The 19,693-nt window shown below is 38.6% G+C and overlaps 2 protein-coding genes across 7 annotated transcripts in view; both read left to right on the forward strand.

Moving 5' to 3' along the window:
• The first annotated feature begins 8,416 nt into the window (after window positions 1-8,416).
• On the forward strand, window positions 8,417-9,259 carry LOC148365889 (forkhead box protein B2-like). Its single transcript, XM_088335126.1, has one exon. It carries the CDS (start codon window positions 8,417-8,419, stop codon window positions 9,257-9,259), a length of 843 nt encoding a protein of 280 aa, XP_088191252.1.
• Window positions 9,260-16,798: 7,539 nt separating this feature from the next.
• LOC148365890 (uncharacterized) overlaps window positions 16,799-19,693 on the forward strand; it is a 59,226-nt gene continuing 56,331 nt past the window's right edge. For all 6 annotated transcript variants that reach the window (XM_088336349.1, XM_088336353.1, XM_088336351.1 and 3 more), the window contains exon 1: window positions 16,799-17,002. In XM_088336349.1, the coding sequence (XP_088192475.1) occupies window positions 16,964-17,002 (39 nt within the window). In that variant the 5' untranslated portion in view covers window positions 16,799-16,963. The remainder of the gene's footprint in view (window positions 17,003-19,693) is intronic.

The raw sequence follows: 19,693 nt of genomic DNA on the forward strand, positions 1-19,693 counted from the left end.
GGGATCATTCCGACATATGCTGCCTATGCCCAGAAGGTCTGCTTTACAAGCAGATATTTGTCCAGGAGTTTGCCGTTTTTTCGCCCTCATTATGTTCCACGTATTGCCGCCGTGTCTATTTAACACCGTCCTTCGCCAAAACAGATTCAATATTGATCTTTGCTCAGTGTAAAGAGAGTATTTTCTGGTCTAGCCGACATGTTATTGTTCGATCAACGTTTGGGGATACGTCCTGTGGTGTTTTACTTTAATGTTTTGTTAAGTTCAATAGAGCCAGTGTGTCCTGTGACTTTTTTGTTACATGATTTTGTTCCTTATTGTGATGAAGGGCGATACAAATAAGGATTTGATTTGACTTGACGAGTAGCTAGTTTTCAAACTAGAATTAGGACTAGAATTAAAATTAAAATTAAAATTAAAATTAAAATTAAAATTAAAATTAAAATTAAAATTAAAATTAAAATTAAAATTAAAATTAAAATTAAAATTAAAATTAAAAATTAAAATTTAAAAATAGAATTAGAAATAGAATTAGAAATAGAATTAGAATTAGAATTAGAATTAAAACTGAAACTAAAATTAGAATTAGAATTGGAATTATAATTAGAAATAGAATTAAAATTGGAAATATAACTAGAATTAGAAATAGATTTGGAATTGGAATTAAAATTGGAAACAGAATTGGAAATATATGTAGAATTGGAATTAGAATTAGAATTGGAAATAAAATTAGAAATACAATTGGAATTGGAATTGGATTTGGAATTGGAATTGGGAATATAATTAGAATTAGAAGAAGTAATACAATTAGAAGAATAATTAGAATCAGAATTAAAATTAGAATTAGAATTAGAATTAGAATTAGAATTAAAATTGGAAAACAAATTAGAAAGACGATTGGAATTGGAATTGGATTTGGAATTGGAAATAGAATTAGAATTAAAAGTGAAACCAAAATTAAAATTAGAATTAGAATTAGAATTTGAATTAGAATTAGAAATAGAATTAAAATTGGAAATATAATTAGAATTAGAATTAGAATTAAAAATAGAATTAGAATTGGAATTAAAATTGGAACTATAATTGGAAATATATGTAGAATTGGAAGTGGAATTGGAAATAAAATTAGAAATACAATTGAAATTGGAATTGGAAATAAAATTAGAAATACAATTGAAATTGGAATTGGAAATAAAATTAGAAATAAAATTAGAAATATAATTGGAATTGGAATTGGATTTGAAATTGGAATGGATGATTTAATTAGAATTAGAAGAATTAATAAAATTAGAAGAATAATTAGAATTAGAATTAGAATTAGAATTAAAATTGGAAAAAAAATAAAAAGACAATTGGAATTGGAATTCAATTTGGAATTGGAAATAGAATTAGAATTAGAAGAAGAATTAAAATTTGAATTAAGATTACAATTAGAATTACAATTGGAAATAGAAGTAGAAGTACAAGTAGAATTTGGATCAGAATCAGATTTAGAATTAATATAAGAATGAGAATTGTCTTTAATGTCATTGATATCAGCGTAGTGTGACATTGGCCGGTGCGTCTGCAAAGCTCTGTTTTTACACGGCAAGCCCTTTTTCGCCTGTCCTATGTTTTTGCTCTTGTTTTTCTCCCGCTACGATCTGTTTGATCTCGACCACGTCTGTTCTCCCGCCCCGAATAACGATCTGTTTGATCTCACCACGGCTCCTCTCCTCTCCTGGTTTACGACTTTTTCCCGTTCCGACACCGCCATCGCTCGCCACAGAAGTCCCACTTCAGCGGCTGAGCAACCCAATCCCCGCGACTAGCGATCTCTGGATCGTGTGTGCACTCCTTTCCCTCCTTCCCAATAAAACTGTGAGAAACGTTACGCGAGTGGGTCCTCTCTCCGTTCTGGTCCTGACACAAAACATTCAAATTCAGGCATTTTCAAGATTCCAAGCACCGATGTAGTTCTTCTATCCACGTACGAGTATTTTCCCTGTGTCCCCCTTTCATGCTTTGTTCAGTCAGAATCAGCTGGTACTCCAACATTTTCTGCATCTTCTTACCTTTATGTTTTTTTTTTCATCTAGATCCATTAATTGTTTCTTTATTCTCTATTAAAGATGCACTGTCAAGCTTGTTAGAGGAGCTTTAGAGTTTTTTTTTTAATACTGATGTTTTTTTTATTATATATAAATTCTTTGAATTTAGGTTTTGTAGATAAATCATATCCATATTCTATTCTTTGTCAATTTGCGATCTGCTTCTGTAGGAACGCCGGAAACCTAACCAAAACATGACGAAAAGAGGGAAAACACATCCGACTGCGAATACATTAGAACAATTCTCAATAAAATCCCATTTGTTAAAATACGCTCCCGATGCCACCTCATTGACCTTTTGAGTGGCGTCGCGTGAGAGGCGGCTAATTAACAATGTTTTTTTTTGTTTTTTCAAACATTTTGAATATTCATACCCGGCACAGCTCCTCGCTTAATTACATTGTTGGACTTTCTCTCCGAGGAGGCCAAACTCACCAAAGGCTTAATTATTGCAATGTATTCGGACGCCCCCCAACACCAACACCTCACCCCCACCTCCCCTTGCAAAAAAGCTGTCAAATACCCCCTCCCCAAACATGACACCTGGCCTGAGAAGGATGTGTTTAGCTGCAGGACGAAAGCAGGGGGGTTATAAAGCGTGGTTCTCCGTGGAGATTCGGCGCAAAGTTTGTTTACATCCTTGTAGGATCCACCCGAGAGTGTTTGAGCAGACAGACAGCCGCTGGACTCTGCAATTAATCAACAGCGGCGCGTAATGGCGGTGCGCAAAGGAAGCCGTGATTTATTGTTTGCAAAGTCACAAAAGTGCAGACGTGCACATTTAGGCGAGGCCGACGTTCGGGATCTTTAACATTTTAGAGCGCTGCTATCAAACATGCTGCCCCCTGGCCGGATTTTAATGCTGAGAAGCACAAGAGAAAAATAGTTACAGTTTTAAATATGTCCACCTTGTGTCGACAAAGCCATAGACTACTCACAAAACAATTCGAGCTGTATTTGTTTCACTATGTCTCTTTCTTTCTGTCTTTCTTTATCTATTCATTTTTTTCTTTTTCTCAGTGTTCTTCCTATCTTACTTTTTTACCACTTTCTGTCTTTTTACTCTCTTTCTCTCTCTCTCTCTCTCTTTTCATATCTTTTTTTCACTGCTTCCTTTTGACCCCCCTACATCTTTCCCTCCCTCTTTCAATTTCTCACTCTCTCTCTCTCTCTCTCTCTCTCTCTCTCTCTCTCTCTCTCTCTCTCTCTTTCTTTCCTTCTTTCCCCTTTCTCTCTCTCTCTCTCTTGCACTTTCTTTCTTTTTTGTCATGTTGGCTCTTCCTTACTCTTTATTTCAATCTTTTTCTGTCCTTGTTTCTTTTGCTCCAATTTTTTGCTTCTCTTATTCTTTTTCTCTTATTTTTTTTCTCTTATTTTTTCTCTATTTAACTGTCTCTCGTTGTCTCTCTATCATGCAAATTTTTCTTTTTATATCTTTCTCTCTTTTCTGTCTCTCTTTCTTTATCTTTCCTTGTCCTTTTTTCCTCACTTTCTCTTTAGAGTTCACTCGATTTCTCTCTCCCCTCTCTCTCTCTCTCTCTCTCGCTCTCTCTATCAGTCTCCATTGTTGCCTCTCTTTCTTTCTCACCTTTTTTCTCTTCCTCTTTTTCATTTGGTCTCTCTTTCTTTTTTTCTCACTTTCTCTTTTTCTCAGTCTTTGTTGAGCTCCTGGTTCTTTCCTTCTCTAATTTTCTCTTCTCTCATTTCTCTTTTTTTATCTCTGTCTTCATCTCTCTCTCTGTCGCACCCACTTGTTGTCTCTCTCTCTATTTCTTTCTCTTTTTTTCTCCCTCCTTCTCTCTCCTTTTTTATATATCTCTTGCTCTCATATAGTATAATACATTGAGATTTTATTTCTGAAAAAGAGCCACACCATATATTTTAAGACGAAAGTCAACAAAACTTTCAAAAATGCTCTCCAGACAACGTATTTTTATTTGGCACATTTTATTTCACTGCTTGACGTTTAATGATTTGATTAAATCTATGAAATACTGTAGAAACAATGCAAGATCCTCTGTCCCATATCAATATACAGTAGATATACTGTTGGGTATTTTGGAAAAGTCACTAATACTGAGACCCAAAACAAAAGAGCCTGGAGACTTGCTTGGTACAAAAATGATATTTATTTGGGGGATTTTGCAAAAGAGAGTTGGAAAGGAAGGTAGCGACGGGTTGAGCTCCTATCCGTACCTCAGGAGAGCTGTGGCGTTGAAATTCAGCTAGGTGGACGGACGATGATGTGTGTCAGTCAAGCAAACAGGCGCTGGAAGCAATCAAGGAACTAGTCTAAGTATAACATTATCTTAGGTAAACTTTAATTAATCTGGACTAGCATCAACTAACCATTCTGGTCAAATTACCTGCTGAATGGCTGGTCTGGGCTATTTTTATTCTCTGCTGCCTTGACGAGGATAGGCTGCAACTGGTCCGATTGGGAATGCCCCCAGCAGCTGTCGTTGGGGTGTAACAGAACCACCCCCCTCAGGAGAAGCACAAGACGACCGACCGATCTCCCCGGGATGGGCCGGACCTGGTCACCATTGGGAAGTGTCCGCGGAGAGGGAGGCTGAGGTTTAGCCGGAGTTAGAGAGCTGAGGGCCACAGGTTTAAGTTGGGAAGACCGGGTGTACCTTGAGGTACGTGGGAAGGACAAGGCATACAGCGGAAAGCTTGATAATAAGGTCCACTGTGAAGGGTCCCATGAAGTGGGGGTCCATCTTTCTGGTGGAGCAGATCACGGGCCAACAACCAAACCTTCTGTCCCAGTGGGTTGACAGAAGCTGGTCTGCTCCGGCTGTTGGCGCTGCAATGGGCGCGTTCGGTGGCCCGTGTGATTCTCTACACACGCTGGCAATGGTGGACTTGGATGGATGGAACAGCTAGTTCCAGCTCCTTCTGAGGAAGCAGAAGTGGTTGGTAGCTCAGGGAACACTGGAAAATGAACATTTCTGTGGCCGAGCTCTCCATCACGGAAGTACTCTCCCTTCAGGGAGTACTCCACCCATGGAAGGTGGTGGATAGTTGGGAGGCGGCACAACGGAGGGGAGCCTCGACAGCCTGGTTGGTCCGATCCATCTGTCCGTTGATCTGGGGTTGGTAGCCTGATGAAAGACTAAGCTTGGCCCCAATCCCTTGGCAGAAAGCCCTCCATACCCTGGATACAAACTGAGGGCCAGGATCAGACACAATTTACATTGAGATACCTTGGAGTCGGACTACATGGAGCATGAGGACGGCTGCTGTGTTCGAGTAGATGGAAGCTTGGGAAGGGAAAGAGAGTGAGTGGCTTTAGAAAAAAATGGTCGACCACAATCAGGATGACTGTGTTACCTTGCGAGCTCGGAAGACCAGTGATGAAGTCAAGGGCTGCGCATTGTTGGGGTGTTTTCACAAGCCCGAAACGGAGACAGGACCCAATAGCGTTCGTTTTACTCAGTTTTATTGAGAAATAGAGCAGTGCTTGCTTCCACGATCCGATGATCGTTGGACACAGGTAGCTGATGGCAGGAACGCGGAAGTGGCATTTCCGTGTCGAGCGAGGATAGTCGTGGGTGGCAGGAAAGCTGGTCGATAGCCGGGACGGGGGAGCAAGGGCGGTAACGAGTCAGGGCGAAACAGGTCGATGGCCGGGACGGAAGAGCAGGGCAGAAATGGGTCCAGAAACAGGTCGGCAACAGGTAACAGGCAGGAGAAAACAGGGCAGGAGATTGTCGGAAGGTACAGAGCTTGCCTAGCAAAAGCGTAGGTTCGCAGGACGGTCTGACAGCTTCCTCTTGGAAGACGGGGGTTTAAAAAGAGTTAGGGAACCAATCAGCAACCAGGGCTGTTGGCGCCAACGGGGTATTCGCAGGTGCCCCTAATCAGCATTCATGACAAGTGTGACATATACCACCTAAATTTTCTCTTCCTCCCGGAGTTACTTAAGAGTGTTCACCTAAATTTTCTCTTCCTCCCGGAGTTACTTAAGAGTGTTGAGGCTCATTTTGACTAACATTTTTGTCCCAAATAAAGTTTTCAAAACAAGGTGCAGGCAAAGCTCTTTCGTAAAGATGTCACGAAATACTGTAAACAAGAATGCCAATTCATTCATCTTCAGTGCAGACAGCGCTGGGCAAGTGGGACAGCTGAGAGTGTGCGCGTGGATAGCCACCCATTCCTACTGCTTAATGAAAATGCCTTAGGGGCTTATCTAGAGCTTCTGGGTGAAACGTTTGTTTTAGGTTAAAAGTTGTTCTATGGCTTTTCATCATAAAGTGGTTCGACAATGACCATAATTTGTTTAATGATATTCCATATAAAGGATTATATAGCAATTTACAGCCACAACAGTCTGTTGGTGTGATACCTTCCTTGACTGTAAACTATAGTTACAATTGTGTCCTATATATACTTGTAATTGGAAGAATAATTTAAATAATTGGTGATCAGCAGTCCTTTACACTCTTCTGACCTAACCTTAAGTCTAATTTAATTGATGAATTTATTTTCAATGTAACGAGCTGCTAGCTGTAGCCTGGCTTCACAGTTTGTCTGGGTGGGTGGACACATTGACTTGTACACCATCCCGCTCATTCTGGTTTTGACTGACAGCATGCACTGGCTTATCACAGTCGCGCACACGCGCGGTTCTCCGCTTCGTGATAGAATCTGCTGTTTGTTGTCTGCTAAATAACAAAATGCACGATGAAAATCCACAAAGTTTCAAAACTCCGAAGAGTAAACCACAATCTGTATCTGTATCACTATCTGTATCTCAGTTTAGTTTTTTCGGTTTTGCTGCTTTGCCGTGTTAGATTTTGTATTCTAATTGGCTAAACAGTCACACCGCCCCTTTTCTGCCTGCGTCTGCCTGTGTGTCAATATCGTTTTGGTCCAAGTTGTACTCATGCAACTTGACAAACATTCATTGGTTACGCACAAATCCTTTTCAATTCCCAGTTTCTCTAAAAGTCATCATGTCAACAACTGCTCTCGACCGACAAAAGCAGCAAAAGGCAAAGGAAGATGCTTTCTATCTCGGACAAATTTGGAGTTTTTCACATGGTAAATGAATTAAAAGCATTTTTACGCCACATTTTTGTTTTTCCCCTAATGTTCACTTGAATGAAATAAAACATAATACAATAAAATCTTTAATAAGGATAGTATACTATAATCACAGCAGCAAGAGTTTTATATTATTATTTTTAAAAACGATAATTTGTCACATAAGTTATTTGTCAAAAAAGAAAGTAAAATACAGTACTTTTTTGTTGAACAAATGCTTGAGCCCATAAATTATGATTGTTCTTTAATTTTAATAAACAATAAAGTATTTGATCTAAAAAAAAAATCTACTTTACAGGTTTTGTCTGTAACGGGTCCAGCTTAGAACAGGACCCCCACAAAAAACGAAGTATTATTACTGTGTCTAAAAAACTAAGGATGCATTGCATCTTTCACATACATTTAGGTTTGTTACCTCAGATGTAATAAAATCCATTCATCAATCTATTATCTGCACCGCTTATCCTCAGTAAGGTCGTGGGGGTGCTGGAGCCCATCTCAGCTGTCTCCGGGCAGTGGGCAGTGGGCAGGGGACTGGTTGCCATCCAGTCGCAGGGCAGTAATAAAATCTTGAATGTGAAAAAAACTAAGCTAGATAGTCACTTTTAGTTGTGTTGACTCAGCATTTTTTCATCAAAAAAGAGCTAAAGGATGACCGAAGAGTCTCCAGTTTTCTGCGTTTTCTGATGATATTATTTGCATCTTGGCGGTATTTTTCCCAGCAATATGCAGACAAATACATAATTTGGATGTTCAGATTTTAGTTTCCATCTGGACCCATGCAGTATTTACTTTGGGTTTTCCAATGACGTGTGCCATTGACCCTCCCAAAGGGGAAATGTTACCCAAATGCGTTTGCGTTTCCACGCGGGTGAAGCTTTAATGGTGCACAGCCATTCAAGTTATTCATAAGTCTCTTTCGCCTATCTCTCCCCCTCCCACACAACTACCCTTGCGTGCCAGTTTGATAATGGAAGCGTCACAGACCAGCGGGGGTCTCTATCTCTCTCACATTAAAAACGGAATCAGGAGCATCTTAAATGAGGAGGCGAGAGAGACAAAAGTTGGAGACGAGGTTGGCAAGCGGACAAAGGAGACGTCTGTGTCAACTTTTACGCGCGGACTCGCACTTTTACGCACGAGGATTTTTTTCCCTCTTGGGAAGTTTGCTGAATGGTTTCAGCGCATTTATGGCTCAGAAATTTGGGAGCAAACTGTATGTTAGAAAATAAGCTGGATTCAATTTCTTTTTTAAATATAGAAATTGTAAAACCATGCCACGACCTGGGAAAAACTCCTACAGTGACCAGAAACCTCCATATTCCTACATCTCCCTCACGGCAATGGCCATCCAAAACTCCCAAGAGAAAATGCTGCCCTTAAGCGACATCTACAAGTTCATCATGGAGCGTTTCCCCTACTATAGAGACAACACGCAACGTTGGCAAAACTCCTTGCGCCACAACCTCTCCTTCAACGACTGCTTCATCAAAATCCCACGGCGGCCCGACCAGCCCGGCAAAGGCAGCTTTTGGGCCCTGCATCCGGACTGTGGAGACATGTTCGAGAACGGCAGCTTCTTGCGCAGACGCAAACGTTTCAAAATTTTGCGCGCAGAGTTGTGCAAAAGCTCGCCCGTGTTGCACTATTTTCAGCATCATTTGGGCGCAAAGCAGCACGACCCACCCGGACGCCAAGCCATTACGCACACGCCTGCACACTTCCAAAGCTACAACACCCAATCGGGTGGTTTCAAACACCCGTTTGCAATCGAGAATATCATCAACCGGGACTATAAAGGTGTGGTTCCATTCTCATCGGTCATGCACCATCTGGGTTACCTCCCTCCCTCTCAGCTGATGTGGCCCCACGTCGGAATGTTGTCCGAACCGCTGGCACCGGATTACGCTCCTTTTGCAGTCCCGGGAAAAATCTATCACCACCACGGTGCCGGACCACCCGCTCTCCCCACTGTCCCAATGCCGATAAAGCCCACGCCGGGTCTTATGACGCATGGCCTGAGCGGGATGTACGCCCCGGCCTCCTCCTCATCAAACCAGGGAGATGCGCCGGAGGGAAAAGGGAACTTTCTTCATCCGGCCCTCCTTTTATCATAAGTCAATTTTGGAACAAAACCGAGAATTTTTTAACGAGTAATTTTTGTTTGCATACTTCGTTTGCTGTCTATAAATGCAATCAGACATGCGGTACCCAAAGAAATATTGCTGATAACTTTTGCCATTAAGTAAATGTATCATTTGCTTCATCGCCTTTAATGCTAGCTGGTTTATTGCATTATTTATCTTTGGATTTCCAAACAAATTTAACATCTAATCTCCTTTAATTTTGTAGTAAATCTGAACAAGCAAGACAAACCTTAATGTTTGGGTCACATTTTTTAAACAAGTATAAAAAGTCCCTCAAAACACTTGAAACAATGAAAAATCTGGAATATACATCAATAATAATAAAATAACAGCAACAAAATACTGCCATCAAACCCTAATATAGGTCTAGTCAAAATAAGTTTTCTTCCTTTATAGTGACATGAATTTTAATATGCATAAAAAGCCCCCAACACACACTTTAAAGAAATGAAAAATTAAATACATAAATAAAAAAATAAAAAAATAAATTACAACAATAGAAATAACAGCAAAGAAATAATGCCCATACATCTTAACATATACATCCAATATATTAACATATTTACTCAAAAGAAGTTTCCTTTATTTATGGTCACATTAATTTAAACATATATGAAAAGAAGCCCCTCAACTACTTTACATAAATAGTAAAGGAGGAATAAAGATCAATAATACAGCATATAAAATATGTTTACTTGTTAATTAATGGTCAAATCAATTTTAACATGTATTTAAAAGAAGCCCCCTAAATACTTCAAATAAAATAAAAAAATAAAAAGAAAAAATAGATCAATATTAATAAAATAACGACAATAAATCAGGACCAATAAACCTTAACTTCTAAATGTATTAAAACATATCTAGTCAGTAGTAGATTTAGTTCATTTATGGTCACATTCATTCCGAGACATGTAAAAAAATAACAACCCCAAAATACTTTACAGAAATGATGATAAGAATAGAAAAGGATCATCACTAAAAAATACACCAATAAACCTTAACTTAAAAATCGTCCAAGTGAGAAACTTATGGTCACATTATCAAAATAAGTATTTGAAAAATCCCTAAAAATACTTTAAATAAGTGAAAAATTGGGAAAAAGACAAATAATAATAAAAAGCAACAACAACAAAAAAAGAAAAACAACCTTGAATAATAAATATACTGAAAATGGCTTGTCAGTTGTAGATTTGCTTCATTTATGTCACATGAACTTCAACATGTAGAAAAAAAATCTTTACTATACTTAAAATAAATAAACCATGAAGAAAACAACAACAATAGACTAATCAAAAAACGTTAACAATAAAAAATAACAGTAACAAACTACTGATAATAAATCTTAGCTGACATTGATATACAATAATTTCAACATGTATAAAAAGTCCCCATAATACTTTACATATATAAGAATTAAGGACTAAATATCAGTAATAATAAAAGAACAGCAAAAAATTCAAATGAGTGGAATAACAACAATAAATCTCGGCTTATAATTATATTGAAAAATGTATAGTCAAAAGTAGATTTGCTTCGTTTATGTTCACATTAATCTAAATCTGTATTTTAAAAAAGCCTCTCTAATGATTTGAAAGGGTCAAAAATCAGTAAAAAACAGAAATAATAATATAACTGCAACAAAATAATGTCAATGAATCTTTAATTGTAAATATATTAAAATCTGTAGTAAAAAATAGATATTTTTTCATTTATCGTCACAATACTATAAATATGTTAAAAAAGCCCTCAAAATACCTACAATGAAAAAAATGAACAATAAAATAAATCAGAAAAAATAATAAAACAACAGTGACAAAATCATGGCAATTAATCTTAGCTTACATTCATACACATTAATTTCAGAATGCTTAGAACACCCGCAAATACTTGACATAGATAAAAAAAGGAGGGAAATAATATGAATAATAATAAATTAACAGCAACATAGATAATACCAATAAACCTTACTTTATAAATATATTGAAAATGTCTGGTCACATTAATTTAACCCTCTTATGTCCTCATTTTCTGTATACACCCTGTGCCCTCCGGTCAAAATGACCCGTTGCAAAAAAAAAAACCCTAAAGTAGGCAGATTAATTGAATTTTAACAGCAAATTTCATATTGCTTGAAGAAACATTCTGCCCCCCCACCACAATATGTGTGATATAGTTATCCCTCTTCACTTCTATTTCTATAGCCAAAGAAAAATTGGGTGAAAAGGATTTTTTGATGCATTATTATTCATTTTTATGCCTAAAAATCAATTATTTTCCCCCCAGTTAAGAATATAAATATGTGTAAAAAAATCCCCCATAATACTTTAAATAAATGAAAAAAAATACATAGATTAAAAAGGCCATATTGGCTTATTTTTAGTCAAAAATAAATTTATATATATATATATATATATATATATATATATATATATATATATATATATATATATATATATATATATATATATATATTTAGAGACTTTTCCTGTACAAATAATACAGGAAAACAAAATAATAAATAAAAAAATGGCCCGTACTTCAAACAGATGGGGATCAAGTTTTTCCTCCTTTTGTGTAAACAGCGGCTTTGAAGCTCGCCTCCTTTCCTCCTGCACAAAGCATTACCAAGAGTGACTTGTGTATGAGTAGCGCCATCCTCGCTGTTTTGCATCCCAAAGGCTCCTGGAGATGCTCCACATTACCCCCCTTAAGCAAATAATTGACATGCACCAGCCGGCCTAAACAAGAGGAAAATGGCGTGGGAGTGGGAAAAATAATACAAACATAAACGGACACAAGCATCACACGCATGCATTCAATAAATTCAAGTGAACTCAGTGGAATGGATGAGAGTTTTGTCGAAATATATTGTGGAGAAGTCCTTTATTTTTTAGTGAAATAAGTCAGCTCGCCATATTGTATTTTTGCACAATTTTAGTTTACAAACGCTGTGTTCTGAGTATAAAAAAAAAGGATATGAAAGTTCGAATAAAAGAAAAACATGGGGCTCATTGCTATTCATTTGTTGGGTAAAGGTGAAATAAAAAGGTCATTTACAAGCTCATTGTCTATTATCCATCCATTATCTGCACCACTTATCCTCAGCAGGGTCACGGGGGCGCTGGAGCCCATCCCAGCCATCCTCAGGCAGTAGGCAGGGGACACCCTAAACTGGTTGCCAGCCAGTCGCAGGGACAGACAAATCACTCGCTCATTCATACCTAGGAACAATTTGAACCAGCAATTAACCTGACATGCATGTTTTTGGAATGTGGGAGGAAACGGGAGTGCCCTGAAGAAACCCACGGAAGCATGGGGAGAACATGCAAACTCCACACACGAGGATTTGATCCCATGACCGCAGAACTGTCCCTAACCACTCAACCGCATTGTCTAATACTCAGTCAACATTTACTTTTACTGACTTTTATTGGCCTTCAACCAACAGTGTCCTGATCAGTATTGTTATGTCCCAGGGCCTGCAAATCTAGTTGTGAGGACCTCTGGATAGATTTCTGAACCTGACAACAAGTAATGGCTGAAATGTGATTGCTTAAATGCTTAAATATGAATGTACACATCTGGAATCAGGGTAACCAGAGGAGAGACAGTGAAAGGAAGCTGACAAACAATTTGGAATTATTCAACAAGTGTTGAGTGACAAAATACGAACACATGATGCAGATACATTATTTGTTTTTTTATTTATTCTATAATTTTTTAGGAGTTTGTACAATCTATGTGAAAAGAAACTATTATTGTTTGATCACTAAAATAAAGTCACTATCTTGTTGCTTGCACATACTTTGTGCTTGTTTGACATGTTACTATCTACGCTCTTTTTATGTCCATGGGTTGTTATAAACTGGCATGAATTCCACCGTTCTGCTTCAACAATGTGTGTGCATTTTTGCTAAGTTATACTTGTTTACAAACACAAAAAGGGGTCTCTTGACCCTTTGCAGATACCTTGACCTAACCTTGTGAAAAGGCCAAACAGTAAGCTTTGTCTGAACCTCATGACAAAAAATTACCGGACACCAGGGCAGACAACTCTGAAAAGTTGCCTGCCCAGCCATAAAGTTGCCAGCCCCATTTTTCACAACTTGAAACAATAAGACGACTAATCGCCAAAAAAAACATTGTTGCAAAGTATTAAGGATTGATAATCAGAATATATAACAGAACAACACTTTAAAATTAAGTTTATTATAAATCTACTTATAACGTTCATTGCATCTATATGACATCGCTTTTTTTCATCTGCCATCAGTATGTACCTGTATTTACTCATTTTCATTCAATGTTTGTGTTGCATCGTCTGCTACAAGCCAAGAGAACTCCTCTTTCCACGATGCTTTTAATGTACGTTTACATTTTGTAGCGTCATCAATTTTGTTAGCTTCTTTTGAATATTTCTTCTGGGGCTGAGGTTTTGGCTTGATTCCTAACCACTTATCCGTTTTTCTTGTGTTCTCTGTGCTTCTACTTTGGAAAACGATATGCAAATGCACGACCTTATAACGCTCGGGAAAGTTCGGAAGCACAAAGTTATTCGATGCTGGTTTCTGATTGGCTGCCGAGTATGCAAATTACCAAACAAACCAAAATTCTGAAATTTCCAAACCGAACGAAGATTTTGAAATTGGAATAAAGCAAACGTTTGATTAAAAAAAACAAAAACAAAAAAACAAAAAAAAAAAAAAAAAAACAAATGTTGTTTTTTTTTCTCAAAAAAGTTTTCGGCCACTCGGGCAGAGATGTTTTGTAAATTGTACGCCCGACGTAAAAGATGCACGCCCCGGGCGTCCGGGCAGACGTTATTTCAGACACTGCTGTAAGCCCAGTAAATGGAAGACGACAACAAAAGCAAAACTTTTCAACACCTTTGCCAATGTCAAGTCAAACAAATATTGTGCAGCTGTCGGATGAGGTGGGTCACCTTGTTGGAGAGCACAAATTGCGGTATTTAGAAAAACCGGGTATAGCATTAGCAGGACTAACAACCGACCCATACATTCTTCCTTCCGACATATTCACAGATGTAACTAAATCGTCCAGTCTGCCTGACCTCAGTCTACATAATCTGTACCACTATAGTGTACATGGAGTATCCCCATACACCGGCGCTGATCTAAAACCTTATAAAAGTCTGGAAGCTTACCAGTTCTTTATAGCTGATACACATTGCTGCGCTGACGGTGAGGTGTCAGAAAACGCAAATCCATCGAGAAAATGTCCCCTCCTTGTGCAAGCATTACTAAATGCTTTTTGAGGGGAATGTAATAGTAAATGTAATGTAAACAGTAGAGCGCAAAGCATGTGCACATTGTATACCTTTTTTAAATAACTTTTGAGAAAGTTGAAAATATTTACCTTGGCGAAATGACACCGTATTTTCTTACCAATCGATGGATGTATTGAAAACTGTTATGAGCTCTACCATTAAAATTGTTACGCTGAAATGAAGTGTCAAATTCTTAACAGATAATACGGGAGGCAAACGTTGAGAAGATAAGGCGGCATTTCGCCAAAGTTAATATTTTCAACATGCTCAAAACTGATTTCTACACAAGGTGCAAATGCTATGAGCTTTACGGTTCTATTCTACATTCCCCAAATGTTATTTATAGTAACGTAACAGGGGGACTTTTCACGCTGAGGGATCATTTTTCGGTACAACACCGGCAACTCGTGAAAGGGTAGACACAAATGTTAGCTGTGTATGCCATCAAATCTCAAACCGACTGTAACCATAAGCTGCTCAAATTGTTTATCATTTATGGTCATTTTGAATTGGCCAATGCGTTTATCCACAGCAGACGTCAGCCACACCCAGGTACAGGAGCACTAGCTAATTTATTGGTAGCTACATTGAGTGTCTTTGATGTGACTCATACCTACTTAACATAAATCTGCTCAGAAATACATAAAACATACCTTGTAAAAATGCTTACTGCAAAACCTGGGGTACTTTGAAGGCTGCCAGTCCCTCCAGTTATGTCAAGGAACGGACCAGGAGGCAGAAAGTGTGAACTCATTTTGCGTGTACGATCCGTCACTTTAATTTAGAAAATAAAAGTTGTCCAACACGCAGGGACCAAAGACAAAACAAAAACAGGCTTACAGGCAATCACACAGAACAAACGGGCATGAACAGGTTTTTCCTTGAGTCAAACAAAACAATGGTATGGCCACGGGCAGTCCCAAAACGAGCCCTTAAGAATCCCACACGCAATTAAGTCAATCTGTGTCAGCCGGTGTCAAGGGGCGGGACAAGCTGGGTGTCATGGCGACCATGCAGGACATGACAAGTTAATTTCAAATATCCATCATCGTTTTCTGTCTTCATCCAGAGGGATACAATAAAATACTAAATCGGGCTTGTAACAGTGCTTCTAAATTATTTTCTGTCATGCCCCCCCTTGGAAGAAGAAATCCTCTCGCCCCCCGCACCATCTTTTTTAACTAATCATAAAATATTGGTGGGGCCAATAAAATTTATGATCGTTATTTGTTGTAACACGACACCTCGGTCCATGCCAAATCTAAGCCTTTCAGCACATTTTTATCAGCGTGAATGGGTTGCAATATTTTATTTATGTCTTATTGTATTTGGCTTCATGCTGTCCGCTGCCAACAGTTTTATCATAGCAAGAAATACCGTTTTTCCTCGTCTCCATCTCCAAAAGTCGCAATTAAGTGCTACGGTACACTACATCAAACATCCACGTCTTAGCGTTCGAGAGAAGCCATTTTCTTCACCCTTTCTCTCATTCATGTTAATTCTTTTTTCATGGGGTCAATTTAGGGTCTGCTAGACTTCGTGTCTACACTCCATACTCAATGCTTATACTCTGTGCTTAATACACTGTGTGGAGGCTAAATGTCAGCAAAACACTCTGCCAATGAGAACTCCACTGCACCCTAGTGTAGTGGAGGTGCAACTGCACTTTATTCTAGTAAAGTGAAATGAAAAGTCCCTCAAAGTCAAACGTACCTATGCCCCCCTTGACAGAGGCTCGCCCAGCTATTTGAAAACCACCTGCTTAGAACATTGCTGGTTCACACAGCTCACTGCACAGCAGGAAATGCCCATCATAAAAAGTCCTGGTTATATTAATCTCTTGTGGTTATGTATATTTGTTTCAACTCAACTGCTAATTCAACTGCCATCCGTCATGGTGCTCATAATTCCCGTGAATGCAACGTGACGTCACATGTAAAGGGTCAATATTGAAACTTAACCAATAATACTTTAAAATACGACAATGATACTAAAATAATACTTAGAATATGAAAACATGACGTAATTCATATGTGAACATCTGACCATTGCACTGTCCAAATAAACAGACATCGAGCGGCGCCTTAATACACGACGAGGCAAAGCGCGTATTCCTCCGCTGCTTCAAATAGTCCTCGCCGTCATCCCCACCCCTGCAGGCAGTTTTCGGAGAAGGGGCGGGGCCAACACACACAGCTGCAGAGGGACTGCTGCAGTGCGCGTGTAGCGGGGGGTGGTCGGCGTCCACGCGCACACGCGCACACATGCTGTCACGCGCGTGGAAACAGGCGCGTGCTAGTCCGTTTCACCAGATTAACGGCCTCAGGTGAAGTGTGCTGCGTATTTATGCGGAACTCCGCGGCGGTTCCGCGCCGACGTAGGCCGACATGGACGACTATCTGCGGCGAGTGGACTGCACACTCGGGGTGAGTTAAGAGCTATGCACCCCCCTAGCGTGTGCGCGTGCACGCTGCAGGCTTCATCCCTGTTGCTGCACCTGTAGCCAAGCGTGGCACCTTTTGCATGGTGTGATAAAAACCCGGGGGACTTGTGTACCCCCTTTGAGCTTTACATCAACAAGTACCCCCGCCCCCACAAACCCACCGCCTTCCATCCTTGCATGCAAGAACTGAATTCGTAATACTCAGTAAACCGTTTTTTGCAACCATTTGAGGGTTGCGTTGCACTAACATACCTGTCAACTTCAGCCAATTGATCCCCTTTCTAACATTGTTGGACGCGTTACTGAAAAGGTAAATCGTTACAGTTACTAGTTACCTTATTTTAAAAGTAATTACATTACCCCCAGATTACTGACATTCGAAAGTAGCGCATTACTCTGAAAGTAACTATCTAGTTTCAAAAAACCGTACATACTCACATTGAAGCCGACCTCCTTAAAAATAGACACATAAAAAAAAAATCCAAGAAAACGTGTACAACAAACAGTAGAAGCGGCAAAGCCTTCATATTTTTTTGGCATGGGCAATCTCAAGAGAGCTTGTAAACTAACACTATGCGGAGACACTTCATATCCATTTTGTCTCTGGGCTTCAAACAACTTGTAGATTTCCTTCTTCATTTCTGGATCCTCTCCAAGATGTTTTGTTCATTTCTCCAGGCATGGTGTATTGCAAAAATAACTTTCCAAATAAAAAACAAAATTCATCACTCTTTTACAGTAAATTCTGTACTTCTGTACTTTCCCCCATTGACTGAGTTGGTTTGCTGTTCCTGTATAGTCCACACCCCCTCCTCACACACTGCCTACTGTTTGTGCAAATAAAGTCTAACCCTAATTGGATCAAATTTAAAAGTTGTAATGTATTTATAATCGTACAATCCACAAACAACAATATTGTAGTGATGGCTAAAATTGAAGGACAGTATTGATCCCAAGTAAACAGTGTTGATCCAATCCAAGTACTTGCTCAGTATCAATAATACAGTACCAACATTCGGATCGATCCGCCAAACCTTACCTTACATGCAAGCATTGCACTTATTATGATCCTATGGGATCCTATGGCTTGCGAGCCATATATGGCTATCTTCATGAGTATATGGTCGTATAGAAAATGTGCAAATAATTGATATACAGTTACATAAAGACCCATTTATCGCTCATACAAAGCCGAGACAATACTTAAATACAATGGGTTCGTTCCAGTATATACATAGAGCCAATTTTGATGACAGTTTACAGTCCAGTTGTCACAATAACAAACCCCGTCGTGGCTGTAAATCGTGAAATAATCCATTAGATGGAAAACTCACTAAACAATCAATGCTCATTGTTAGGCCACTGTATGATGAAAAGCCACAGAAAAAACTTCAACCCCAAACAAACTTACCCGGAAGCTCTAGCAAAGCCCCTAGAGCAAATTGACTGGGTGAGCGGTAGGAGCTATACATACGCACACTCTCAGTTGTCCCCTTGTCCAGCGCTATTTGCACTGAAGGTAAATAGGTTGGTATCCTTGTTTGCAGTATTTTGTGACATCTTAACAAAATAACTTTGCTTGCACCTTGTTTTGAAACCATTATTTAGGACACAAATTGCAGTCAAAATGAGCCTCAACACTTTTAAGTAACTTTGGGAGGGAGACAAATTATAAGTGGTATATTTATATTGATATGGGACACAGGCTCTTGCAATATTATAATTATTTCATAGATTTAATCAAATCATCAATCATCAATCAGTGAAATAAAATGTGCTGAAGAATTAGCTCTTGCCTGGAAAGTGTGTTTTGTTGAATTATGTCTTAGAATACATGAATACATAATTAAAAAAAAAAGATATATATATATGTATATATATATATATATATATATATATATATATATATATATATATATACATATATCCCCCTGCTTTAGGGGAAGGCATATTTGTCAACCTCACCTACTTGTTCTCCCTATTAATGATTGCAATTCCCCATTTTAAGCAATAATAACCATTACAAACACAACGTGGCACCTATATACTCACAACAAGACAGACTATGTAGAATACAAACAGAGATTTTTGTAAACAAGTCAAAGCAAAAAAACTTTCAGCATCCTTTTTGGTTCTTTCCCCACTTGCAGTAAATTTATTGTTGCTTATTATAGGATAACATTTGCTAGTCTACTGCGACAATATTAACAATCTGCGATGACGTTGTCGTCTTCGATCTGTGACTGAGACGATCCAGATTACAACAGAAATGGGCAAGACGAGATTGGTCTAACAAAAACTCCCATCTATAAAAAAGATGTTCTTATAAGGCGTGCACAATTTAAAATATTCTGAAAAAATGTAAAAGTTGACAGGTAATTAATGAATGAAGCAAAATTCAACAATTACTTCCTATCTGCGTGCTAAAATAAGATAACAAAACCCCGGTATAAAGTAACAAAACAACTAAATGTTCAAACAAGGAACAACACACAAACCTTCTGTGAATTTAATAATGAAAATTATATAGTCCTTATAAAGGCTTGGGATGATTAGAGTCAAATGGAGGAGATGCAACACAGGTACTTTTTTGCCACTCCCCCTGGTTGGTGCCCTCTGCCGGAAGGTGGTGTACTCCTGAAACTCTAAAACCTTGATTCAGCATTATTTCTAG

The sequence above is a fragment of the Urocampus carinirostris genome, chromosome 5, assembly GCF_059441175.1.
Source record: "Urocampus carinirostris isolate Australia breed hairy pipefish chromosome 5, RoL_Ucar_1.0, whole genome shotgun sequence".
NCBI lineage: Eukaryota > Metazoa > Chordata > Actinopteri > Syngnathiformes > Syngnathidae > Urocampus > Urocampus carinirostris.

Excerpts from the sequence above, each read along its gene's own strand:
- LOC148365889 (XM_088335126.1), top strand. The coding sequence starts at position 8,417 with ATGCCACGACCTGGGAAAAACTCCTACAGTGACCAGAAACCTCCATAT.